The following is a 27,820-nucleotide window of genomic DNA, read 5'->3' on the forward strand; positions in this document are numbered from 1 at the left end:
ATCCATAATGTATGTTTGTTTCTATGTGTACGGAAACCACTTGCTGTTCTAAAGACACCTCCCTTTCTCTCTCTCTCTTTGCGGTCCCAGACTCTCAGCCCTGGAATCCTGCCTGGCAGCAGGGGTGGCACCGGCACGGGTTTGCTCTGGGGCTGCAGCGCGGCGCAGCCACAGGTGAAGGGATGTTGGAAGCGATTCCTTCTGCGATACCCTGTGACGCCAAATCCATTCGCCCGCGGGGGCCGAGCCGCCTCTCTCGCCCGGCTGAGTTTGCAAGCGCGCTGAAGGCTTTTTGGAGGGAGGGAGCGGAAAAAAAAAAATCCGTGTTCAGGAGTGGACCGCGGCCCTCCTGGGCTTGGCAAGCGTTCCCTGTCAGGGAGGGGGGAAAGGGAGGGCAGCCAGGGGGTTTGCCCAGCGGGAATGAGCGGCTCCCGCCGAGCCCGGGGCCGTCCCGGGGCCGCTGCAGCCGCCGGGCCGGGCTGCGGGGACCGAGGGGTGGGAAGCACTGCCTCGGGGGAAATAACCCTCCTCTCGGGCACGGCCGGGAGAAATCCTGTGGGGAGGGAGGCGAGGGAACAGCCTGGGAGGTCGGGAGGGAAAGGAACCGCGCCGCCTTCGGGCGTTTTTGGCAAGGTGAAGCCCAGCCTTTTCGCCCACCGCCGCGCTCCGGCAGCCCCGGGAATGCAGGCGCAGCTCCAGCTCCTCTCCCCCCGCACAGGAGCCGGCGGGGCGAGCGGCAGCCGCGGGAAGCGGCTGCGGGAAAGTTCCTTGGTGCTCATTCTGCAGTTCGTGGCCACCCGGCCGGGCTCTCAGCAGCACCCGGGCACCTCCTCCCATCTCCTGCCCTCCTTCCCTCCCTCCTTCCCTCCCTCCCCGGCCCGGCTCCCCGCGGGACTCCCCGCTCTGCCAGGAGCGTCGCCCGAGCGCCTTCCCCTTTTCAGGGTTTTGTGGCGTTCGGGTGTTTTTTAATTTTTATTTTTTTTCTCTCTCTCTTTCGGTGAGAGTGCGGCCGGGCTGGGCGAGGGGAAGGAAACTTTCTCCCCCCCCCCCCCACCCCCCCAGGATGCTCCGGATATTTTTGAAAGGGCGGAAGAGTGAGAAAGGGAGCAGCGTCTGTAAGGGCATCTCATGCTCTTGCGAAGGTCCCCCCTGACACCTCGCTGCTGGGATTAAAAACCGGAGCTGGAGAAACTCCTCCCCCTCCCTCTGCTTCTCTCATTCTCCCCCTCCCCCTATTCCGCCCCCCCCTCCCAATTTCCTAAGGCCATTAAAAAAAAAAAAAAAAAGAAAAGAAAAATCAAAATAAGGAGCCTGGAGTAACTGCGGCCCGTGGGACGGTGGGGAGAGGTGGAAGAGGAGCCTCCCTCTCCAGATCCATTGCTCAGCACCACGCCTGGGTGAAGGGATGGGAAGCACTGCCATGGACAAGAAGAAAGATGCCTCCAGCAGCAGGAAAAGCTCCGGCCAGAAGAAACTCATGTTGCGAGTGCACATCCCCGTAAGTGGCTCCTTGCTCTTCCTCCCCTTCGGCAGCTGGCGTGGTTTAGGCGCTGAGACATGTTTCTCTCTGACATGTAGCTCAGGGAAAGGCAGGGAGAGGTGTTCCCTGCTGCCGAGGTCTGGAGTTTGGGGCATGCTGGGCTGGGGGGTGCAGCCCCTGCAACAGGCAAGTCCTCCACATCTGGGGTAGGTTGAAGCATGGGGTCTGAGCCCCCCGTGCAGTGCTGGGAACTCAGGGTGCAGTGACCGTGGCACGGAGTGAGAACTTCAGTTATCCTCACTATCCTAGTTTTAGAAGTGACTCTTACTCCGGGCTGCACCAGTGCTCCCCTGCCCTGGGCTATGGGTTTGGCTCAGTGTGTCTCTCACAGTCCACACGCAGACTCGCAGTACGGTTTAGCAAAAGGTCTCTTCACCCCCAGATGTTGGTCTCAGCATCCCCAGGTTTGGCTCTGGGAACTATCCGTGCCTGTGGCTGAACCAGGGTTTAATCGGACTCTTCCCTCTCTCAAGACTAATCCACATCTGAATTTCCCAGGGCAGGGTTGCCCAGAGCTCGATCTCAGGTTTGGATCCAAGCAGTCTGTTCATTGCTGAGAGAGCAGGGGACAGTTGTTTTACCACCGTGGAGCAGACTAGTGAGCCATGCAGTCTGTTCACCGACTCTGTTTTGTATATTCCACTGTAAGGAAACATGCAAGAAATTACAGTACATAGATAGAGAATAAACACAGATCAAAAGTTGCTCAGTATTCCAAGTGAGTACTAAAAGGCTGACTGGGTCAGTCTTCAGAATTACATGCCCTTCAAAACTTTTTCTTTTTCTTTACTATTAGGATGTTCTTATGATCTATGTAACCATTAGTTTTTTATTCTCAGTCCTGATGTGCTTTTGGTGTCAGTACTTCTGGCAAGAACTGACAAAGTCCTTGTATCTTTTCTGGGCACTCTGTTGTTTTATTGCTTATTTGTTATATTTGTTTGGGGTTTGTTTTTTTTTATTTTAAATCTCATTATATAAAAGTGGGAAACAACCCTACACGTCTCTGCCAAGCCTCCAAGGAGCAAAAAGATATTTCTGGTTCTAAGTTTTTCCTTTGTTTTAGGGAAGAATGAGAAGTCAGAGCAAATTTATTAGGTGTCTCGGGTGTGTGGAATAAAATGGAGGAGAAATACATGACTCCTCTGCAGATTTCATTTTTCTCTGGGGAGGAATGCAAGCCCAAGAGCCCAAGCCAAACTTCTGGAGCTCTGAGTGCATTCAGTACTAGGAAAAAAGGGTTTGTTTCTGCTAACATGGGTGTTGCCTATGCATTTGTGACTGGAACTTTTAGGCAATAAACTTTGCCATGTTACCAGTAGTACTTCACAATAGGGATGTAAAATAGCAACAAATAAAATGTACCACACCAAAGCACCGCTCACTCTGTGCACCCTCCCTGCTACATTTTCTCTGCCCTTTCTTTCCATTGCCCCCCCGACCTCTGACTCAGTCCAGCCAGAAGCTCTTGTGCAGCTGGATCTCCACTGCTGCTCCCAAGAGCTGCACTTTCTGCCTGCTGAGGAGCCATTGGTAATTCTGGAGATGCTGTGGTTGTTGCAGGATTTTACAGAATCCACCTGGTGCTTTTGAAATACCTGCTGACCACCAGATACCTGTGACCACAGCAGTACTTAAGCAATTTTCCTCAGTTTATGGGTGTGAAGCTAAGCTGGGAGAAGTGCCTAAGTGTTCACACTATAGCATTATTGCCAGAGGAAGGCTAATGCTTTTTCCTATTTGCCTCCCTAAGCCATGGGCAACATTTCTTTGTGAGTGTTGCCTTAGTTCTGTTTTGGATGGAACATCTTTAGTGGTGGGTCATAATTTTTCCTGTTCATTAATCTTCTGGTTCTTTTCTATGCAGGTTTTCACTTACATAGGGGTAGTTATGCAGATACAAGCCTGCAAATGCCTGGTATTGCACTGAAGTCAACATTAGTTTTGTTGTTCACCCAGTTGGAAGCAATTAAAGATTTGTTAATGAGATGACACCTTCCATCCTTCCTCTCCATCCCCAAAACACGATCCTTCTCTTTCATTCTGCATCATTTTAATGTTCCTAAAATGGACTGTTGGGCCCAGGATCTTTCAGGTTGTACTCACATTCTTAGTGGTTTCCTGTAATCTGGCAGAGTTTAAACATGGCTGTGCTATAAGAAAGAACATTTTTCTCATTCTGCTCACTTGACAGTGGAATCTGCATTTGAAAAGATCCATTTAGACTGTTTTTTTTTCTCTTTCATAACTGTTTTCTTGGCTGTTGTTTTGAAGCATCATTCTTATTATTTCAGTGGCGCCTGTCAGTGTAGCTGTAGTTGTCAAGGGAGCTTTCACCAGACAGTAATTTTTATTTTGTTCATCCTCTTCTTTGTGTTGCTGTGAGATCGTGTTTATGGCTGAGATTCGTAATTTGTGCTCATTTTGATCTTCAAATTAGGAACAAGAGAAGGACTAATAAGGTCTGAGTAGGAGGGGAGAGAGGAGTCAATTTTGAAAGAAAAAGCCATGGGACAGAGGTACTGTTGTGATGCAGGCTGGCTTAAAACATGTTTATTAAGCACACAGAAGTGCTGACTGAAAAATTAATTACATATATTGCGAAAAAAAAAAGGTGAATGATGCAAAATGCACTACAATTAGGTTAGAGGATTGTGGAATAATAAGCATGTCTGAAAAGAAAGTTGCATGCTTTACTTCCTCTCCCATGTTGTTTTTTTGGGGGGAGCCTGTGTGTGACAGTGGGAAAAAATGGATCAATTTAAGAAAGCTGATTTGTGTCTTGCAGCACTCCAGGACATTTCTCAGGTACATCTTTCTCAAGCAAGAAAAAGACACAATATAAAGATCTGGAAACATTCTATTTTCACCTTCTTCCTGTGCTCAGTCTCCTTCAGCACAGGTGGGTGGTGCCTGGCCCGTGCTCCTGGGAGTAGTGGTGGACCACTAAGTTCCTGCAAGTTGGCTTTCCTTGCTGCTCTCAACTTGTGTTCAGTAGCCAAGACTAAAGTGGGGGCTGCTGTATTCTGTAGTGTGGCAGGGGAGTATTTGTTTAGAGGTTGGACTGATAAAACAACTTTTTGTTTGGTGGATGTTTTCTTTGCAAATACATGACTGACCAACATTGGTAATTTAGATGGACCATAATATCATTGCAGGACCCTTTGTAGAGGTCATATCAACCTCTGTCTCTCCCAGCAGCACGTTCTGAAGCCTCGAAATTAGAGATGCCTAAATGGAAAATTCTGGTCCAAATATCTTTGAAAGCTGCTACAGATTTAAATAGAAGCCTTTGCTCTCTAGATGCATCATATCTGTAATGTGAAGACATTAGCATTATAAAATTCCTTTTTAAGCCATTAGAAGTAAGTGCTTGCACATTGCTGTGAACATTTTTAAAACTCTATTCTAAGATGGGATGCAATTGTCTGCTGAGTAGGAGCTCGCAGCAGTGAGATCAGTGTGTTCTTTTGTCATCTTGTAAAAAATCGATCTCTTCTAATGTTAACGTAGCCATTATAATCCTCTGGTGCCACGAAAAAAAAATGAAAAGGAGAGATTCTGCTGTTGTTTACCTTGAATTTCATCTGGGATAATTCAGCCAGTGCCAGCAAAGTTATGTTGTATTTACGTGAGCGCAACTGAGGGCAGAACCTGTCTCAGGAGCTTCACCACAGCAAGTGCCAAGCACCTGCTGCTCCCAGCAGGTGGGAATTGCAAAAGCTTGGCATTTCCTTGGATTTTTCCCAAATACATCACAAGGTGACTTATTGTTTGAAAGAACAAAGAGATTTTTTCACAATAAGGACAAAAATAACATCTGCGAATGAATGTAAAAACATCTTTCGGTTCAGTGAAGTGGCTGTTGCCTCTGGTACTTCAGCCCTGACAGAGCTGATGCACTAGAAGGGTGTTCTTGGGGACCAGGATCCTTTATTTTCAATGTCACACAAACAAACACCTCTGCACACCTTCTCCCATTTCTTTGTCATCCTCCACGATTTTGAAGAGACTTTTCAATGTCAAAATTTATTGCTGTTTCCAGGCTTGTTGTTATGTTGGGATGCCAGGCTGAACGTCAGACGGCTTAAAGATCTCTAACCCGATAGATGACAGTGATGTTCCGACAGTACTGTTGGCTCAGGCTCTGTCCCTCCATCTTGCTTTCCACACTTGCAAAGTCATTAATGGCTGCATGCCTAATAAATCATTGTGAAATGGTTTTGTTCTGTCACAGCTTTTGCAGAGTGCTTCCTGTCTCCTGGTAATTGCAGGGTGGGTTGATGAGAACAGCACTTCAGTCTAGGAGTCATTTTAGGAAGCTGTAGGTGAGGAATAAGGTGAATTCTTTAAAAGGTTAAAGGAAATCAGCTTCCAATAGGATCTAGGAGTGAAAAAAATGTTTATTTTCTTGGAAAAGGTGGTGGGGGAAGAGGGAGACAGAGGAGAGTGAATGCTTCCCTAATATTAGATCTGCAACTGTTCTCCCTCTCGCTCTCATAGGACAGGCTCTGAGTTGTCCTGAGCCTCTGTGGCCTTGAATTTTAAATTTGGATTCCTCCCTAAAGGGCTGATATATTAAGACTGGAAAGGGCAAGAGGTATTTGCTGAGGAGTATTGAGATGGTACTTTGAATTTATCTGAAGGATAGAAGAAAGGATTAATGTTTACAAACATAATAGCTGCCACTGTAATTAAAGAAGCTCTTAGTCTTTTTGGTTCTAAAGCATAAGACAAACTGACCATCAGGTTATTGAAAAGTGCTATGTCTTTAAAACATCACTTTTTCTAGTAGGAGATTCTGCTCCTAAATGGTCTCACCCAACCCCCTTTATTTATACCTGTGAGCCTGTGAGGACTGTGGGCTCAGAGGAATGTGAATTTCCTTGGAGAAATAAGTCATGAATGTGGAAGAAACCTCACAGAAATGTGGATGGTGAGACTTTTGGCTTCAGGTAAGGAAAAGTTAGAGATCAGGAGTGAAGTGGAAGGTAGTGATCTCCACCTAGGACGTTCCAGCACCTGTTCACAGACCTGCAACATTCAACTTACGCTCAGTTTTACCTGGGCAACACATTGCATTCAAGGCAGCTACTCAGATGTGACTGAAAGCAGAATTCAACACTCATTTGGTTGCTGATGTATGGTCAGTTTGTGGAATTAGGTTGGTATGCCCATGTGCTGGCTTGGCAGGGCTAATGGGAGCAGAAAGGAGCCAAAGCTGAGTCAACATTAGTGGACCAAATTATGGACATCCATGTTGAGTGAAGTACCACATATAATTGTCATCCTTTTGAAGAAAAGCTGAATTTCCATCAAAAGGTATCCCATGCCTGGGGAGTAATGAAAGAGCAGAGTTGGTTACAAGCGAAATGAACATCAAAGAAATGAATAACAGGCAGCAGATGTCACAAAATGTCTGTCTGGCATAGAAATACCCTTTAGTGGGCTATGTTACCCTATACTGATCATCAGGCTTTTGGAATTAGCTTTCTTCCAGGGCCTGATCTGGTTGCAGAGGACTACTGTCTCGATTTTCTACCATTGTTTGCACTGTAGCCACACTGGAGGAAGTGTTACAGCCTCACAAACAGGGAGAGTTGTGAATGCCTTCAAAGCTAAGAGAAAAAGCAGCTTGAGTGTTTCCTGAATGGAGTATGGTTTTTATCCTGGAAAGGAGAATTTACATATATACATGAATATAATATATCATCAATAAATATAAAATATTATTGGTGGTTTGGTGATACAGTGCTATACTACTACTGAAGTATTTGTGCTACCAGCAGTGAGCTGAAACAGTGATGCATGTGCAGTGATTCTGCTGCAGAATGATTTTTGTGTTTGCCCTTTAGGTAGTTGTAGAAACTGGAATATAATGCTTCAGTTTAGTGTTTGCTTCTGTAATACTGTCTCACTTAAATTGCTTGCATATAACTACATATGAAATCTTTAAAGCATGAAGGCATTATTTACACGGTAGAGAACCAAAACATAACACGGCACTTCAGTTTTTGACATTGAGGATTCAGAGATTGGCATACAGCCTCCTTTGAATTTTCATATAATTTAGCTTGACAGTAAATTACATTATGCAAGCGTGACGCAGTGGGATGCAGAGCAAATGCATTGCAGTATGTGTTTCATGGTTGTCATTTATATCACACACTGTGACTGTTCAGACCTTATGGTCATTATTGCAAAGGGGGCCTGTGACCTTCTGCTCCAAAAACAGAACCCATGTCATAAGCTGAAGACTTAATCTATTTTTGCAGTCAGGGTGAGAGAACTATATGCCTTTTTTAAAGCTGCTGAAGAACAGATTCACAGATCTGGAGTTTCATTAGGAGGAAGCGTGTGCATTATAAGCATTATAACGTTATGTTATGAAGCATTTATCATCATTTATTCATAACAGGCATTGTGCAATTTTCAGACAACTTTTTGTGCTGCTGGAGAAATGAAAATAAGACAACAACTCCTATTCTGCAAGCTGAAGAAAGCAAACCTCTCTGAGTGGTCAGAGTTACAGCATTACAAAACACAAGATTTTCCTGCTCAGTTGTAGACTTAGTAGGGGTCTTTTATGAATGACTGAAGTTTGGGTCTGGTTGTGGAAGCTACGTGCCAGTTGATTCCTTTAGAAAAGTTTGGAAATATGTCTTTCATGGAATTAGAGAAATCAATATTTAGTGAGCTAAATTAGGGGTAAAATTTGAATTCAAGCATGAAGAAACATTTCAATGAAGACAAGCTCTCCATAGAAATGGAATAGCTGTAAGATGTGATGGACTAAACAGGTGCCCTGAGTGTTGCCTGTGGCCTGTCTAGTGGAAGAAGTAGATTGTTATCTGCCTGCCACTTACTTTGAATGGACTGTGCATGGAAATCTGAAAAGACACCTGGAATTATGCACAGATTGCTCAAGTGTGTCACGATGACTCTAGTTTTTCTACCTAGCCATAATCTTCGACAAATTTCCACTGATTCAGGAGTGTTGTATACCTTTAAATAGTTGTGCATTTAATATGTTTGCTAAGCCTGTGTTGCCTTGCTTTTGGCAATGTGGCAAACAAGTGTTTTTACGGGATCATGGAACAGTTGAGATTGGAAGAGACCTCTGGAGATGATCTAGTCCAAGCCTCCTGCTGACCCAGTGGTCAGCTAGAGCAGGTTGCTCAGGACTCTTGTCTCATCAGATTTTGAATATGCCCAAGGATGGAGACTGCACAGTTTCATTGCTCTGAAGGAATGCACTCGGGCAAGTGAAAGCTCCTTGAGACTGTTGTTGAGTCACTACACAGGCACACTGAACTCCACAGTTGGTTGTTGGTTGGATCTTGTCCCAAAAGCATAGTGCCAATCTAGGGAGTGAAATTGGATTTGATTAATAGTAGTGTAGTGTAGAGACTTCCAAAGGATTCACTGAGGTGGGAATTGAAACCAGAGGCACAGTAGTCCCAACAAGACTTGAGGAAGGAAAGGAACAGTAAGGAAGCGGTAAAATGGTGCTTAGTCAGTGTTACCACAGTATGTATGGGAGTTTGCCAGCTTCTCTGTAGAGCATTCCATCTTCTGGAATGTGGTTTTCATCATGTGTTGTCATTCCTTTTACATGAATTAATTAGGGGGGATTTGCTGTTAGGGAGTATTAATCATGGCTTCCGTGTTGGAAGTATGATCTAAAGCAAGAAGCATGAAGAAGGGCACTTCAGGGATAAGAGCACTAAATCATCACCAGGCTGTCTGAGTCTGTATCTGCTGTATTGCCTGAGGGTAGAGGAGATGTAAGCTGTGCATTGATGAATGGCTCAAGCTTGAGATCCACAAAGAATAAACTTTTAAAGTAATAGTGCCACAGTGAGACACTGAAACAACTTATGGGATCTTCTTTCCACCCGTGACTGAGTGCTGTTAGTTGTCTCTACATATGTTGGTATAGACAAACTCTCCAGAGAGTTTAAAGATGTTACAGGCTGGAGGCAAGTGAGAAGGAAGGACACTGTCCCTGCAGTGCTGATATTCAAGGAGATGGTTGGAGTTCAAGCAACATATCCCATGTTGTACAGGACTGTGACAGTTGGACTAATAAATCCTGAGACCCAGTTCACTAATCTTAACCATAAGCCCAACCTTCTTCCTATGGTATTTGTTCCATAAGGGTCCATGTAAGAACCTCGACCTAAGTCAGTAGTCATGGAAAGTATTTTTACTTTTGTTTTTTAAAAATATGTGTGAAGTGAAAGGATTCCAGTCTAATGTCTACAGACAGTTTACCATGTCTTAAAATATCACTGTTAGGGCTCTTTTGGCAGTCTGATCAGGAGGACCAAGGATTGAGGATATTAGATAAAAGCATCAAAAGTGGTACTGCAATGAGTGTGCCTAATTATCACACCCTCCACATGGTTCATGTGGTTGTTGAAAGTTGTGAAATGTTAGTCTTTTTTTTTTTTTGCTGTACAGCTGGTGGCACATCAGTTGTAGAATTCTTGAAACAAGACATCTGCAGCCACTTCACATGGAGTCATATATAAACTCAAGAAAACAGAGTTTAGGTACATCTGAAATAGCACTTTATCAATTGCATTTAACCTACAGCACCCCCCAAAGCCTTTGCAGGCATCCTGTCTCCATTCCTGCACTCCACTGACTTGTCCTTGCAGTTCCTGGAGCTGGGCATTCCCCAGTACTGCTGCCAGCTAGTGCAGGACAGAGAATACCAGCATGGTCTCGACACTATTCTTCTTAGACACTCCTTCCTCTAATGCTAGATAACTCCACATTTTTATGGGAAAATGGAGAGCTTCTGCCATTTGAAAAGTTGAGCCAACAATATTCATAAACATGAGATTTATAGCCTGAAATGAATGGGAGGTAGAAGGTGTTATTCAGCTGCTCTCTTTGCTTTTTGTTTAGGAGTTGATGTTAAAGGTAAATACTAATTTAATAGAATTCTTTTAGTTGGATGATGATTAATTATACATTTTCCTTATATTTTTTATGGTTTTTATAATGACTCTACACGCTTTGAGCTGTGCAGAGGCAGGAGGGTACATGCCAGTGTTTTTCTTTATAAAATAAATCCAGTAATTAAAAGGTGCAGTTACTTCAATTCTTTTTTTTTTTTTTTTCCTGTATTGTACTAAGAGTTCTGGCTCTTTTCACTGCTGCAGATCTGTGGAAGTGTCATCAGTTGGCACGCAAAAGTTGCTGGTAAAGGAACTCTTCTGATTTTTTGCTGAAGTCAGTAAAAGAGGAAACGTGTCTTACTTAACCATGTGCAGCAGTGGGCTCATCTCTGTCACTTAGTCAGACATAACTGTGTTTCAGCTGTCCTGGTGGACCTCAACCAGGAGTTACCAAGGCAAAGCAAGCTGCTGTTCACCAGTTGGATTTCTTAACAGACTCTGTGCATCCTCCTGTCCCACTGCAGTGCTGGACCAGGCATGTGGCCTTACAATGCCTTCTTAGTTGGCCAATAACTTTTGTTTTCATGGTGTACCTTGTCAGATAAAATGAGTGGTAACTTGGGAAGCCTTGGTAACTCATTCACTTTTGATCTCCATCTGTCTGTAAACTCGGATCCAAAAATCTGTGAACAACAGATGACTCAAGTTTACTTGAAATGCCATTCACGAGATTAATCCTTGAGAAAAGAAAATAGGTGCTAAGAAGGCTAGTGGTTCAGAGAGATGGGATTTTCAAAGGAATTTAGGCACCTTAGATCCCTCTGCAGTATTTGAGGGTCCTGCTAGTCCACTTGTATCAGGATGTCCTTAATTACATTTGAAAATGGACCTTTACATCTTTCAACCTTTCAATGTGCAATTCTTCCCTCTCTGCTGTTTATACTTGCATTACAAACACAAGCTGGTTCTCCTTCTTTTCCACTTCCAAGAACATTCTCTTGCACCTGATAGCTAAAATGGAAAAAACAAACAAACAAACAAACAACGAAAACCTCCAAGTCAGAAGTTGTTTTTTTTAATGGAACAGAGATTGAAAGTAATACTAGGAAGTAATTTGGGAAGAGATAAATAGCAGCTGTTCTCTTGATGATAAAGACTGAAACTAATTCTATACTCAGTGCATTGCAATCCGTTGTGACACACCATAAAGTCTGTGTACAACCTCATGTTTGACTGAGAGACACCAAGTATTACATATGATAAAGGCTTCAGAAAGAAGTTCCTTTTCTGTTCCTTTCAACTTTTCAATGTAACTTGAGAAAATTTAATTATTTTTTTTTTAATTTTGAGAGCATTTTTTTTATTTATATATTTTTTACCTGTGTAAACTTTACAAATTTTATGAGCTACTGTAGTTGTTTAATGTGTTTGGACTCTCTCTGTGGGTCATTATTTCAAATTTACTTTCAAATATAAATGTTTTAAAATGAAAAAATATATTTCACTGCCACAATCTGCATATACTGTTTGTCAGCATGTTTATGAAGCAGAGGTATTTGGGTTTAAAGGTATTTGGAGTTCTGCAAATCAACATCAATATTTCTTTGTGGGCTGCTGCTTGATGAGGTCACTGGAGAGAGACAGGAGCTCCTCAGGTTCTGAGAAGATGATGGAACAACCAACTTAGTCTTTATAATTTCTCTATATGTATAAGTTATAAAACAAGCTTTTAACCTTGATTGTATTTGAGCTGAAGGAAGCAAGGAAGAGGAACACACATAAAAGCAAAGGCTGGTAAGACCAATGGAAGTGATCACTTTAATAGAGAAGAGTCAGAACACACAGACTGGGGACACATGTTTGGGGGTCACCTTCTCGTGGAGGAATGGCAAAATCTCATTTCTCTGGACTTTATGAGAGGAAATGAGAGGAAATATTAACTATGCACTCTAAGTAAATGTCTGTTTCCAGAGAAGATATTTCTAAGAGTTCATTTCCAGAGGGCAGTAGGTACCTTTGTTTATGTTTTATGGTCTTGAGTGTTCTGTGCACTTGACTAGGTTAATTTAAAAAGCATGTAAGGACACAAGTGCAGAGGCTGTGTGTGGAGGGAAGCTGCCCTGTGTGCAGCTGTTTACTCTAAACTGAATACATTCAGTGTGTCTGGACAAGCTGGCAAATTGCTCATGTTGCAGAGAAATGAGCTGTGATGGAAAACATAATAGATATTTAATTATTCTAGGGGAAAACCCCACATTATGAATATGCTTCTGCCTGATGTTAAAACATCTGGCTTTAGCTTCTAGCTGTGCTAAGATTATTTTCAATTTCATATCCTGTGTTTCAATGTCACAAAACAAACAGAGCAATGAGCTGACTTTGTATCTTGACCTTTAGGCTGTTTTTATTTCTGGTGGGGTTGGTTTTTTTTTTGGTTTACAAGGCTAAGTAATTTAAATTCCAGTCACCTGGGGTATTGTGCTAAGAGATTAACACATATTGACTTGAGTCCTACTGTCCCAGACAGTTGTAACTAGGACTAACTTTCTTCTTCCTAGTCTCTGTCTGCTTCCCTGCATACGGCCATGGTGCAGAAGGCCTCCAAGTCATGTCATGTCAAATAATGCATGGTCTTCAGAGCTCACTGGGGGAGAGAAAAGTCTGGGAACAATGTGAACAGGCACAGCCAGGCACTTCCACTAATTGTTGTTGTGGACGATGGAACACAAAAGCAGAAGGAGGGAGGGGGGAATGGAAATGTGTCTTGGTGTGGAAACGACTGTGTAAAAACAAATATGCCTGGGCTTGCTTATTGGGAACGTACATGTTACACAGGAGAACTCCCACAACAGGAATCCTCTGCTCTAGTCTGCCCCTGCCAGATAATTTTATAAGGTTTCTTTTTTTATTTATTTACCTCTAGAGGCTTTCTTGGCTATTTGGGGTTGTGGACTTCAGCAACCTTGAATAGTAACAGGTAGTGGCAATTTACTGCTGAGCTAGCTTGAAATTTTCTGTTCATTTTCTGTTCTAGTTATTTAATATTGCCTTAATATTGGACATGGGAAATTTAACGAATTCATTATTAATGTAACATGGTAGTTGCATTTCAAAATATCTCCTGCTGAAGTGGAGTTAAATATCTAAGTAACTCTCTTCCATACTGTGTACTCTAACCCAAAACAGACTGGAGTGGTTTGCAGATCAACCGTATAAAATAAATGAAATAGAATAAAACTACATATTTGAGGGGAGGTGTATTCATAATTAAACCCCAGAATTTCCTCTCAAGAACTGTTTTGCTGAAATATCTATACTGTATTTTCCTTGAACTCTGGGAAAAAATTAGGTAAAGATAGTGATGAAGGGATGATCATTTTGTAGGATTAACCTGAAAGTGGAACACTTATCCTGTAGGATAGGAACCATATGAAATTATGAGCAACTGAAAATGGAGTTAATAAACTTAGTGAGATTCGTAAAATGAGTAGATTTATATTTCGTTACACAGTGGAACTTTTGGTACACAGGGAAACTACCAACCCATGCTGGGATACATCATCTTCTGGAGATGAAAATACTCTTTACGTCAAGGAAATAGAAAACAAAAGGGCACTTTCATGTTCTTCTGTGCCTGAAAGATCATCCTACATATGCTGAAAAGTAGATACTTCTGCAGTGAAATGCAACAACCACAACTGGTAACCAGCACAATGCAACACAGTTGGTAAAAATCCAGATTTTTACTTTGTCCATTTCCTAAATGAATTGCAATTGTTCAGCTGAACCGAGAACCATTATGGAGGCAAGAGGAAAGGGAATAGCCAGCAGAAACACCAATTTGTTGATTATATGATGGATCTGTTATTAGTAACTTGATTATACCAATGCAATTGCTTTTTCTCCAAGAGAGATACTTGTTCCTACCAAGGCTGATTGAAAAGCAGTCTAATTATGCCAAAGGATTTAAATGGAAAGAGGAAGATGGAAAACTATTTACCAGTAGAAATAAGATTGCTGATAGCATTACAGAAAAGTGAGAATGCAGAAGGATAGCATGGTTTATCTAAGGAGTTACACTGATCCCTTTTTACTTAAAAATATGTAAACTCAGTGCCATGAAAGTTATCAGAAGGACAGCCCTAAAGACTGATCATGGGTCAGAGCGAAAATCACATTCATCCTATAAAATTCATCACAACAGTCCATTGTGGCACTTCTATTTTGATCAGCAGCATTGGCCTCCCAGCAATTACCACTGACATTATTTGTCAGTGTGGTGTGGAAATCTGAGGTCCTGGCACTGGGCTGGGAACTTCATGTCACAGTGATGTGAACATCTTTGCTGACTAAGGCTGGTTTTGAGCATGTTGCCAAAAGATCTCAATGTCTTTGTCTTCCCAGTCTTCCAGTTTTCACATCATATTTGCCTTTATTATGTGCTCCTATTTTTGTAATTCCATGATTTCCGAAAGCCACTGTAACTTCCACACAAATGATAATTCCCCCAGCCAAATACATGAGCTGCTGTCTCTAGACACAGTTTCAAAAACCCATCACAGTCACAATATAGACAACAAAAATCAGGCTCACAGAGTTCCATGTTGTGTCTTTATGGAAAAGATTTTTAGTTTTGTTTACATCCTTGAGATGTGGGCAAATTTTAGGGAGGAATACCTTGTTTTTCAGAATTTTGATGACTTTGGCTGCCTAATGGTGGGATACTTAATACTAATGGGTGCCACAAGATTCTTGTTTTATGGAGGATACCCACAATTAGCATTTTAGGGGATTTAAAGAATATTTATTTTTGCTTAAATGGCCTGTTCAGCAGAGAGCATGGAGCAACTGAACCTGGTGGAAGAAGATTTCCAGCTGAGTTGCTCACCCACTGTGTATGATTCTGGTGTTATTTGCCTTAGTGGGAACATTTTCCTTGTCATCACTGGAGCTGCTGTTGGCAGTGGGGTTGGAGCTGGAGATGCTATTTCTGCATGGGATGGAAGTGTTAAGATCTGATTATGGTTGTCTGCACCTAAAGCTTGTGAGTGTATAAAGTATAAATGTGCAAATTGTGGTGCACTGGGAAGTACCCCACCAATGGGTACCAAAATACCAGTATTGTTTTTTCAATTTTGCAATAATTCACTTTGACAAACAGCCAAGTTTCTTCTGGTTGTCCTGCTGAAGGCTTTCTCTCCTTGCAGACAAATTTTAGAGCACTACTTACCACAAGTCTTTCCACATGTGACAGGACTGTGCAAAATGCCTGATATAAGAGAGCTGGGATGGCAATGGGAGAGTGAAACCAGGGTAATATCTGGCTAATGCCGTGATTCACCCTCTCTGCTGTTCTGATTGTGTTACTGCTGTAATTCTGTAGCTTTCTTCCAGCTGCCTAAACAGGCAGGCAGATAAGAGGCTGAAGTCAGTGCGAGCCAGAAAACCTAAAATATCTCTTTTAGTATTGGCCAGATACCCAGACCAGAATAAATACATTCAGCCTTTCTCTTTCACATCCCTCTTGTAGAAACAAAATACAAAAAGGCCAAACAGAATTATGACAGACCATATTTTGTTTAAATGGAGGCCTGGTAACTATATGAGATGAAAAGAGAGTTATAAAGCTAAGTCCTTTATATGGATTTATAACAGTCATTTAAATAAAGTATGTCTTTGTGCTCAGGCTGAGGATTTGTAAATTCAAGCTGTTTTATGCATGTTTGCTTAATATATGAGGGGGTTTAATGTGTAGTACATATACTTGGCTAGACTTTTTTTTTGTTGGAATCATCATGGTGATTTAGTTAATGTTGTTTTCTTTTCTGAGCATCCTGTCAGAATCTATCACCATCTCATTAATAGAAAAAAAACTTCATTTATCTGTTCTCCTTTGCACACAAGGCCACTTCCAAGGAAAGCTTGATTTTTCTGAGAACCTTCCCAAAGTTCCAAGAAAGGTGCATTTCCATCTGGTAATTAATTAAAAATAGGCCTTAAAAAGTTAATCCTTTCCTTTCTAGGATATTCTGTGACTCAGGCTTTTCAGCACTGCTGTCCGTGAGTGTGACAGTGTGTCATTTTACTGAACTGCCCAGAGAAAGATCTGTGACACCAGTGGAGGGACAGGACTTACCTCTGATGGCTGGAGCTGGAGTTCTTGGTCTGGCACATTGGTTGGGCTGCCCAGGTTATTGCTTCGGGTTGAAAATTTAATTATATGTTCTGGCAGTAGGCTTAACATTTTCTTGCTCCTGACTTTTTATTGTTGGGAAATTACATCTGAAGCAATTGCTACTGGTGCAATATATTTCTGTATTTCATGTGTAACTTCAAAGCAGAGCGAGCACAAACATTCATCTCAGTTAAGTCTTTTCCAAATACATGTATTCATTAAGCTGACCGTAGAAATTCAGTCAAACATGAACTCAGCTATCACTGGTAATTCATTAACAGATTAATCTAAAACTTTGCCCAAAGCTTTAGTGTTTCATTTCCTCACCAGTCCAAAAATACACAGTCGATTTGGTGGTTAAAGCCAAGTTTAGCCAGACTTTAAGCGATGGTATAACCTCCTAACCACAGGCTCGCTTTATCTTGGATCCAGCTGTGCTGCTCCTGCCACGTGTCAGCGCGGTGGAGGAAGAGGATATCCTTGAAGTGTGAAGCATGGAAGTCTTGACCCTACCGCCCTGATGGCTTTGTTCTTCACCTTGAAGGGAGCATGTAGCCCAAACTGAGCGCTCGCTCCACCGACCCTCTGGCAGTGGATTACTTGGCTGGGTACAGTGTGTGGAGTAAACTCTGGAACTGGCAACTGATACAAACTTCAGCACCTGAAGAGCTCTGAAGTGCTTTAGAAGTTGTTTTGCTACATATGATTGACATATAGATAGATGTGATATATATCTGGGACAGAGATCACTGGTGCTTAGCAGTCCTAGGAAAATTTATGCAGGAATTCAAGGAAGTTACTTCATCTGGAATACATGATGAGGAGGACTTTGCCAAAAAATGCAAAGTGGGGAACAGAGTTTGGAGTAAAACTTCATTTTCTGAAGGAAACTGTTGTGAGATCCTGAATGGACACAAGTGGTTTACTTCTCTGTGCCTAGAGAAAAACATATTTTTGTTCATTCCATGTAAACTCAAGTGCCTGCCTGCACTGGCCCTGGTTTGGAGGGCTTCTTAGTGAACCCTGTAACATCAGTGCCCTAATTAATCTGGATCTGAAATGTGAAGTATCACCAATCATTGTACTGTCAATTCTTGGATACCTGCAAGATCCTGATATTGCCTAGGCTTATCTTGTTATCCATATGCTGTTCAGTTTATCCTCTGTAGATTGCAGCTCTTATCAGATAGATGTACCTTCTAATACCAACCTTCTGTGCTCTCAAGCTGTCACTTACACCTTAAACACTGGGAGACCTGCTTTATTTGAACTTGCCAAAGAAGTGGACTCTTGGAGGATATCCAGGTTTTTATTGATGGGGTATTCAATCCAAGTATTTGTTTTAAAACTCTCCTCAAAAGAAAGCCTGGTGAGAGAGCCAACCTAACATAATAACCTTAATGCACTACCCTCTTCCATCTTTTTCCTTCTGCAAAGTTCTAAATGTTTAGGAAAAATAGATGAGTTAATGATACCCATGTTGCCCTGGAAGTATCATTATTTCTGATATAAAGCTTGGAAATTAAAAATATAAGAAGTAACTTGCCCAAATCTGGAAAGTAGAGCTCAATGGCTCCCTAGTCTTATACATAAGCAAAGAACCTCATCTTGCTTAAAGCCAGACCATTCTAGGTAATTCAGCACTGGTAGATGTCTTGGCCCACTCTCCTCCTGATTCAGCACTGACTCTGCATGGAGCTTTCCATGTGTAAGTTCAGCTATGATGAGGCTCCCTTTGGCCTCAGGAGTTCACCTGTGATGAGGTCTGACCCCAGACTCCTGTGTCAATTAGATGTACTGCCTTCTGTTGTGGATCAAGTCAATTTGTGTCAGTTGAGGCAGAACCAGAGAGAACCATGAGTCTATAAAACATCCCTTCTCTGCCATTCAGTGTTGTTAAGGCTGATGGAAATAAGCCAGCGTTAAATAAGGGGTGGGAAATTATAGCCCTGCCTTAAACTGAGTACAGCTGCACTTTTGTTGCTCGAGTTATATGCGAGGGCAAGCAGTAAAAGCCCTGCTGAGGGAGCAACGGAAGTTACTCCCACTATTTTAAAAGGCAGGTCACCAGACTCCCAAAGTTACAGCAGCTGAAGCCTCTGGAGAGTCGTCTGTTCCCTGAGCCCTGGGGAGAGCTGAGGAAGAGCGTTTGCTGCGAGGGGCGCCCTCACCGTGGGAACTGTCGTTTGAACCTGGAAAGATGGTGACAGATCAGTTCAGAATTCTCCCAGTGAGGGTCTCATTCTTCTAATTGTGGTAAAAGTAGTCTTCCACGTGGCTGAGACAGGTGAAAGTTGGAACCATGGTGGTGGCTGGTCAAATGCTTGTAATCCTAATGCTGTGTATTTCTATGTTGCCGTTCCCATCCATTTTGAGGAAGTTTTTTCTTCTTTTCTTTTCTCTGCCCTGTTTTACTTGTAATTCCATTTTTAAAGCTCTTCCTTCCTCTTTTTGAGCTTCTCTTTTAAACCAATTAAAATGAAATCACTTTCAGATTCACAAAAACAATGTTTGCTTGCTTGTTTGTTTTACTGGGCTATTCAGTAGGTTATGGAGATAATTTCTGCTTGTTAACTAGATTGTATAGGTAGGAGCATCTTGATTCCCCTTTGAAGTCAGTATACAGCTCTTCATCAAATCTTGGGGTATTTTAGACTCTTAAATAAGAAGATGATCATTTTCCTGAGTAGTATCCCCTGTTTGTCATGTATATGGGTGTGCCTACACACACCTCCATATTTCCATGTGTATTATTTGCATATAATCCTTGCACCACATTTGATGTGAGGTTTTTGAGAAGGATCAGAACCATGGCATTAGGGAGCAAGGGCTTCTTATGACAAATTTGGTGTGTTTTGATGCAGATTTAACAAAAGAATATGGTTGTCATACTCTGAACATGGAAAAGGTCATGCTCTGACATGTGGCCACATGTTGTGTACCAGTCTCTTTACAAATTTAGAAAACAGTTCAGAATTAATCTTTCTAAATCATTCTGGATTTTTATGTTGACTCGCACATTCTCCATACAATGACTCCTATCCAGATGTCCACAGCTCTTACTGATCTTTCAGCCATTAGACATCTGGACTGTTTCTCCTCTGCAGATCTGTCAGCTTTTGGGTCCACAATAGGATCAGAACTTCTTAAGCCTAGGAAAAAAATGCTAGAATTAATTATTATTTATTTCCATTCTTTCTCTGTGCATAAAGCAAGAAGGAGCCTCCTTTAACCTGCCATTTATTTCCGCTTCCTGCTCCTGTAGGAAAATCCTTTAGGTAGCCCCATCATATCTTCCCCACAATAAACCTCAGTAATCTGAAAAGTGGTGAAGTTTCTTGTTCTCATTAGAGTTCTGCTCCAGAATTTCACTCTTTTCCCTTCCTAATTTCCAACCTAAATTTATTCACAATAATTTTCCATTTTCTAATTGCACCCACAAAGTGTCCTTTATCTCTTCTCCCTTGTTGATGTTTATGCACCTTATGTAACTGTGGAGAAGGATCACATTCACTATCAGCTGTCAACTGTGAAATGAAGCGAGCCAAGCTCCTTTAGTCACGTCCCTCAAGAGAGACTCTGTGTTCCTCTCATCTTCAAAACAGCCTTTTGGTGCACCTGTTCCCAGCTGAATTAACCTTTCCTGAGCAGATGACCAGAACTGTACACATTATTCCAGATGAGTTTTCACAGTGCTTATATATATCTACATAGTATTAAAACTTTTTATCTGCTCTGGAGGCTTCCTGACGCATGTTCTAATCACATGTGCTTTATCCATGGCAACAGCACCATGACAGCTCCTAGTTAACCTTTTGAGACAGGTACACTTCAGTTTGTCTCTAACCAGCTGGTGAATGCTCACAGTTTAGATAGAATTATAATCCCTTAAGTACATAATTTAGGGATTAAGAATTAAACTAAAATCATTAAGTTAAATTGATAAAATTAACCTGATTTCTGTTCTTCCAGTGGTTTATGTTAAATTGTCCTTCCTGTGAGATATTTTGATGTTTCTGTTAGGGAGTGAGCCCAGTAGCTTGGTATCATGCCCAAGGTATCTTGCTTAGGTTAAACATTCTGAGATTGCTTACCCAGGTTTCAGGAAATCATTTCATGGAAAGATTGTTGCTACCTTTGCACTAGGGACTTGAAATTCCTTGTTGTCCTCCATCCTGTCCAGAATTCCAGCAAGACAGCGCAAGAGGCTCCTCCTTCACCTCAGCTCTCATAGCTGGCACTGGAGTGGTGTAATGGGGCAGAGAGAAACAGCATGAGGATGTACAGGAGGTAACAAGGGTTTGCTGGGTGCACACTAAGTCTTGGAAGAATTTATTGAGAAATTGAGATCTCTCCCACAGCTGTCTGGCTTAATCTCTAGGCCAGAGTTGGGCAGAGTCTTACAGAGATGGCACAAGACAGACCATGAGACCCTGCCAGATTTCACAGTCATGGCAGCAGTGAAGGATCTTTGTGATTCAATACTATGGGGCTTTTTATTTGACAAAGAATTTATTTGTCTAACTATGCCTTTTTAATCTTAATTTTAGCTAAAACTTAGCCTGAAAAAAAATTTACATCTTAGGGGGAGCACCTTTCAAAGTTTGTTAAATTATAGCCCACCAAGACAGGAGTTGTTTGCTAAGTATTTGTGTAGAATTTGCTGTAGACTGTGTAGCCCATAGACCTTTTGTTGCAGAACTATGAGTGAAAGTAGATTGCTTTCATGCAGGAAGACAAACTAATTATCTGACCAAATTGTTAAGACAGTATTAAAAGTTTAGTTAGGACTTCTGTCATCCTTGCACCAGTAGTAGCTGTCTAGAGCTTTAAATTTACAGTAGAGAGAGTGATTAGAGCAAGTGGATGGAGTAGATGTTTGGTGATTTGCCCTAAAACTACATGACCTTTGGAGCTAAACCTGCTTATTTTTGGTCTCACTCTGTTTAGGGAAACCTGCTTGAAATAATATTTAAACTTTTGTATACTTTTTCTTTCTGCTACGTTTTATAAACTTTTCTTGTTCCCTGTTTCCCTAACTCCCCTCCTTATTTTTTTCTAATTTTATTTTTGCTATCTGCTTCCTCTGGTCTCTTTGAAGGGTGTGAGCCATCCTTTTCCAGTGGTGATATTCAAGGGAAATAAAAGGTTAATACAAGATCTGGGCAAATAATGATTCGTTTCCAGCAGTGCTACCAGCAGAATTGGCTTTCAGCTGCATTGTGTGCTGAAAACTGATGACTTACAATTGGCTAGAGCTGACAGTGGGGCTGGAGCAGCTGTGGTACAGCAGGACAGCAGAAATTTGCAGAAACAACTGGTTTGGTTAAAGCTGAAAAAGGATGTCGTTTTCCTCCCTTCTTGTGTAAGTAGATGCTCTGAAGGTTTTCTTGTGCTGGTAGAAACCTGCTGAGAAGCAACAAGATTTCAAGAACGAAGGCTGTTTGCATGTATATAAACTTCTGCAGTGAAATGTTTAAATAATTTTATTTGGTAATGCTTATGCTCTGGTAAAGCTTGGGGTTTTTTCTTTTCCTATGGATTTAGTATTTGTGATAAAGTTGCTGGATTAACAGCCCTATTGTAGTCCATTTGTCCAGGGAGGAGGTACTGCCCCTGGCCTGGCATTTCCTTTGGCTCAGTCTAGATCCCCTGGAGAGGATGCTGGTGTCCATTCTGGTGTCTGTCCACTCCCCCACTACCCTGGGTTGATCTGAGAAGTTATGCTTTGCTGAAAGCTGTGACAGTTTCCGTGTTTCAGACTCTGGACCATTTGAAATCCAATCAAGTACAAATTCATCTCATGGCAGCGAAGCTGATTTATGAGAGCACTGTCGGGGAGGGCATTTGCTGTGCCAGGGGAGCTGTGTCTCTGGCTGGTGATTCTGGAGAGAAACCAGCTGCTGCTCTCGCCTGTTATTCCTACCAGCTCCTCTTTCTGCCCTGCTGCTATCAGGACCAATGCAGTTCTTCCAGAGAGATACAGCCCTTCCTGTGGGAGCATACATTTTCCTCTGGGAAAATGCACTGGGTTTTTGTTGTGGTTTCCTTTTTTTAAGTATTACCTAGCAAAGTCTTTTCATCTCTGCTGGTGCTGTTGCTGCTGCTTCCCCCCGGGCTGCAGCGTGCACCCTGAAGTGCGTCAGTGTGTTGCCATAAATGCTGAGCACTCTGTTGTTCCCTTAATCCCTGCTGACTCCATCGTTTCTGGGCATTATTGGAAAAGTGCTCACCTCGGTAGCAATTACACATGGTCCACTAGACTCCATGTTCTCGCCTGCGTCATCACATGGAGCGGTGTTGGAACTGGGTAGATCTTCCTCCAAAGAGAGAGGAAAACAACGGGGAAGGGAGGGTGTAAGTGGCTCTTCTTATCAGCAAAAAAAAAAAAAAGAGGATTTGTTTTCGAAGACTAAGCTGCTAATGCTGAATGACATAAAGAAAGAGATAGAGCTGCTAAGGCTTTGAGGAGGGTCGTGGGGACAAAGTATGCTCTGCAAGGAGGATACAAAAGAAGAAGCAAAGCAAAACCAATACAGTTATGGAAAGAAAAAATTAGCCCCTCCAGGTGGGAGCTTAGCAGAGAAAATGGGCCACAGTCAGCAAGGTTATGATGTCTATGTCAAGGAAGTCAGGGCCAGTAAAGGCTGCTGAGGATCATCCTCCAAGTAACAGACTTAAGATCCATAAGCAACAGAAGAGAAATTGAAAAGGTAAGGGGCTTGATTTTTCTCACCTTCCTCCAAAATAATTTACTGTTGCTGCACTGCTTGAAGAGTTGCAGCATCAGGGTGGGTTGTTCCCATACCAACCCCCGTGGCTTCGATTGATTGGTGCCAAATAAGCTTCCAAGGCCAAAGGTGAAAAATTCCACTGATGTAATTATATCCTGAAACAGAAAGAAGTCTATGAAATAGCAGAGAATGGTGTCCAAGACAGTGTGTCTCTCTCAAGGAGAGGTATCACAGGACTAATGGATGAGTTTGAGTATTTAGCTGGGAAGCTCAAATTACCTTCAGAACACATTAAAAGCAGGAAAATTTTTTTGCAGTTTGATGAAATCAGGTGAACAGCCTGAAATAGAGGTGGCAGAAAATCTGACCTTTACTTTTCATTAAGTAGCCATGGATTACCCATAGAAAAAAACTGTGATGAGATACTTTAGTGTTCCTGACAAATCTGAGAACTCCATCAGGGTCAATCAGGATGTCCTGAGTTTTGTCCAGATCTTTGATGTAGTTATGGGTGGGACATGGTGAAAAGAACTGGTAGAAAAAGTAAGGGCAGCTGGCTTTAGGCTTTCTGGAGTTGGTGATGTCTGTTACTAACCCATTTTACCTCGTTTCTTAACTTTACCTAGTAATAGTAGAAATGGGGATCTGACACAGCCCAGCCACACAGAGCCTTGTGTGTTTTGGTGTTTCCCCCAAATCGAGTTTATTTTAGTGGGCTGAAATTTTAACATTGGCATGATCTATCCTTACTTCTTGCCATGGATTTTTCTGTATTTACCATCTGAGCTTCTCGTGTGCTGGACAACACAAAGCAGGGCTGCTTCAAAACATAATAGTCGACTTGTTATTAGTAGCTTGTTTGTTTGTCCTCAGGCCTATTTATAAAAACAGCTCCAGGCAGAGAATTCGGCCAGTAGCCCAACCACTAAACAATTACAGATCTTTTCTCGGAGCAATGTGTTCAGATCTATGCAATAATTCAACAGCCAACCATAGTCCCTGCTCGCATGTGTATGAAAGTAGCTATTTTTGTGTGTGGCCCCAGTTTTTTTCATTTTTAAAAAATAAAAAACAGTCTCAAAAGGAATCCCTGTTAATGTTATGAAAATACAAAATTTAGCTTAGAGGTATCACTGCCAGTTCAGTAAAAACAGGCCCCAGTAAAGTATGCGGGACTTAAAAGGAAGTCAAAGTTGTCAAATAGATATGAATAAAAAACTATACATAGGCTGCAAACTCAGAGAAGGAATTCAAGGGACTGGTACTCACGAAGGACCAGGATTTCCAGCTCTTCCCCATGAGGTTGAAGCAAAAAAAAAAAAAAAAGGGAAACCCGTCTGTAAGGGAGAAGATTTATTTTATCATCTTATTTTGAAAGTGCAATGTAATATCTGGTTTTATTGGTGCTTTGATACTTCACAGATTTCAGTTCACAAGTGTGACAGATTGTTGACTGGGTGTGCATGGTTAGTGGTGCAATGCAGATTAGAGGCACTTTTTAATTAGTGGATGTAGAAGTACAGGGAGCAAATGGTAGTCCCATGGTGGCCAAAATGGGATAGAAGGAGGCCTAAACATTTGGATCTGGCTCCTGGTTTTGTTCAGACAGCTGTAACAGTGTAGCAGGAGGATTTTGTGAGAATAGCCTGGTAAACAATAGTTAGTAAAGGAGTCTGGTCAGTCTCGTGAAAGGTGGGAATGTTCAGATGAGACTTTGGAGGGAAGCCTGTCCAATGGAGATTCCAGGCTTTGCACAAGGCTGGATCACTTCTCTGTATACAAAGTTCAGAAGTCACGAACCAGGACGTCTCTGCTCAGAGAATGTGGATTTGGTAACCAGATTGGTTGTATTTCAAGGGTTTGAAACATTCTTTCTGCACTTGAAATGCGTGTCTGTGTTTGCTAGAGGTGGCGCAAGGTTTTGGCAGTTTTATGTTTGATTATAACTGAAGCCTTAAGGAAGACCTAGAATTTGGGATTTAACCCCAAAATCGCTATGGACCTTGTTACATGTTTAGATATTGTTTTTTTTAAAAACTGTTACTTTATTATTATTTTACTTTATTCTTCCTTGGAGGGAAAATAAAGCAAATCTGTCTAGCTGCTGCCATGGAGAGGTGTGGCAGGGACAATCTGTTCCTCAGATAACTCAGGCCTGGCTTATATAAATACACCCTTGAAACATCCAATCCCTCTATTGATGTATATAGATTGAGGCAAATTCTGAAGTAGCTTAGAAGCCAACTGCTGTGCATAGGGCAAGAGTTGGAAATGCAGAAGCCCTTTGTCTTCCTGTGTACACATTTCTGGACTGCATCTCCAATTTGTACAGCAAATTGAAGGGATAGAGAGCATGGATGGGGGAAGCTCAACAGCATCGTCTGCTGCCTCTCCCACACAGCAGCCTAGTAATGGGATTCAGAAAGATTCAGAAATGGGATTCAGAAAGTATTTTAGGAAGCATCCTGTGTCCCTGTTCACTCCTCATGTTCATGAAAAAAGATCGAAGAGGTCATGTTTTGGATGTCATGGCTCAAAATTGAAGTCATCCAGTACTGAAAAGTGTATATAAAGTGTCTTGAACTGGGAGGGGAGGGGGCTGGAAGGAATCCTGTGGCATTTGTAGAGGTTTTTCTCATATGATTCATTTTCTTTGTCACGTGCAAACTAGTATACAATATTGGACTAAGGAACAAATTCAGACTTTAACAATAAAGAGTTAAGTTCAGCAAAATTAGTGACCTTTCTTCTTTTTTTCTTTTTTTCCTTCCAGGCCCTCCCCTCCCCCCCCCCCTTTTGCCTTGTCTTCTTTAGAGTTTAAAAACGGGGAGCAGCAGAAATGTAGCTCTTGGTCTCAGTTCCTTCTTTTTGCACAGAGCCCTTGTTGGACTGCCCTGATCTCCCTCCCTACAGATTATTTGGCCACTCTTCTTATTAAGGGTTAAGATCTGATGGTGTTGAAACCAACCTCTTGTTTACAATCATTGCAGAACTGTAGTATGGAAATTTCCATCTGCAGCAAGATTAAAAAAAAAAAAATCCCTGCTGATTTGGTGAACATTTGGATCCAAATAAAGAAATAGTGGCTGAATCAAGCATATTAATTCTGATTAGCACATACAGTGTGTTCAGCCAAAGAGGTCTAAGCTAATAGCCCCTCATCCTCCAAAGAAATTAGCTTGTTCTGTTCCTACAGCCAGCAGAAGATTTTCAGTATCAGCATAGGGAACATAATCTCACTTGCAGAGGTACCTGAACTGTTCAACTCTGATAATCTTTGTATTGAGGTCCTCTAAAGTGCAGTGCTTCCTTCTTTAGGGAGATATGATTAAGGTAAAAAATCATTGACTTTGTAACTCTTGCCAGTGGTGGGTTAATTTTTCTTGTTATTTAGCTCTTTCACCTGTTTGGGCAAGGACAAGTACAAGGATGTTGATACTTTTGGAGAGTAGTGTTTGTAGTGCAAGATGCCTGTGATAGATTTAAGTTTATGCTTTGATTATTTTTGGAAGGAAAAAAAAAATCTGTGGATCCTACAGGCATTTTGGAGAAACCAGAAGTCCTTAACTTCTCTGAAAGCAACACCAGTGCTGTCTCTATTTCTCACACTGTATTCCACACATTTCCAGTATTACAAGGGGTGTAGTTTCACATAGAACTTGTGCTGGATTTTCCATATCATTTCTGAGCACACACTAAAAAAGCACCCATCTCCCTGCAGCCACAGCTGTCTCTCCTGCTCCTTCCACAGCCCAGTGGGTCAGCAGTCTGGTAGTGTTTGCACTGGGCACAGGAGAGTTCATTGTTTACATTTAAAACTTGCATTGAAGACTCCGATATTTTCTGTTAATCCCAGAATTTAAATTATTGTTACTGTGTTAAATTCCTGACAGAAGCAGATTATAAAAAGCAAACTTCATGACAAAATGCACAGTTGTGGTTTGGGGAGGAGGTTCTTTCCCAAGTTGATGCTTTTCAGTTGTGGACACGTTAAGGTTTGTCACTGGGTCAGTCTGAGAAGGAGCATTTGATATGTTTGCGAAGCTGAACTGCTGGTCCACGTGCTGCTGAGGGGCAGGAATCGAGTGATCCCTCTCTTGTGGGCTGTGCTCAGAGCTCACTTGAGCTCTCTTGGCCTCTGCCTAATGAGCTCAGTGAACTCGGCATCTTCAGGCCGTTTTAAGTGACTGTGTTTTTGCATGAGAGCAAAGCTGAGGGTGTTCCACTTCCTCCTATTTTGCTTCTAGGACAAGTTATAATTAATCTTCTCTTGCCTTTGTAAGCCCTAACCCAAAGCACTGCATAAGCAATAATAATCAAGGTTAATAATTCAATGCTATAGTGATTTATATTTTCAGAGGCCTCTATAAGCATTACTCAAGTTAACTGTTGCAACACTTCTGCTGTAAACGAGCTTTGGGCTCATTTTTTTTAGCTGGAGAAACCTCTTGCTGCAGTG

The 27,820-nt window shown here is 42.0% G+C and overlaps 1 protein-coding gene across 3 annotated transcripts in view; it reads left to right on the forward strand.

Moving 5' to 3' along the window:
- The first annotated feature begins 890 nt into the window (after positions 1–890).
- PRKAG2 (protein kinase AMP-activated non-catalytic subunit gamma 2) overlaps positions 891–27,820 on the forward strand; it is a 209,568-nt gene continuing 182,638 nt past the window's right edge. The window contains exon 1 of one of the 3 annotated variants that reach the window (XM_051768289.1): positions 891–1,498. In XM_051768289.1, coding sequence (XP_051624249.1) covers positions 1,406–1,498 — 93 coding nt within the window. In that variant the 5' untranslated portion in view covers positions 891–1,405. Of the gene's footprint in view, positions 1,499–18,641; positions 18,858–20,803; positions 20,918–27,820 lie in introns of those variants that run through there. The other 2 variants (XM_051768291.1, XM_051768292.1) reach the window with 2 other exon arrangements.

The sequence above is a fragment of the Manacus candei genome, unplaced genomic scaffold, assembly GCF_025592945.1.
Source record: "Manacus candei isolate 608988 ecotype Guabito, Panama unplaced genomic scaffold, ASM2559294v1 h1tg000094l, whole genome shotgun sequence".
In the NCBI taxonomy this organism is placed as follows: domain Eukaryota; kingdom Metazoa; phylum Chordata; class Aves; order Passeriformes; family Pipridae; genus Manacus; species Manacus candei.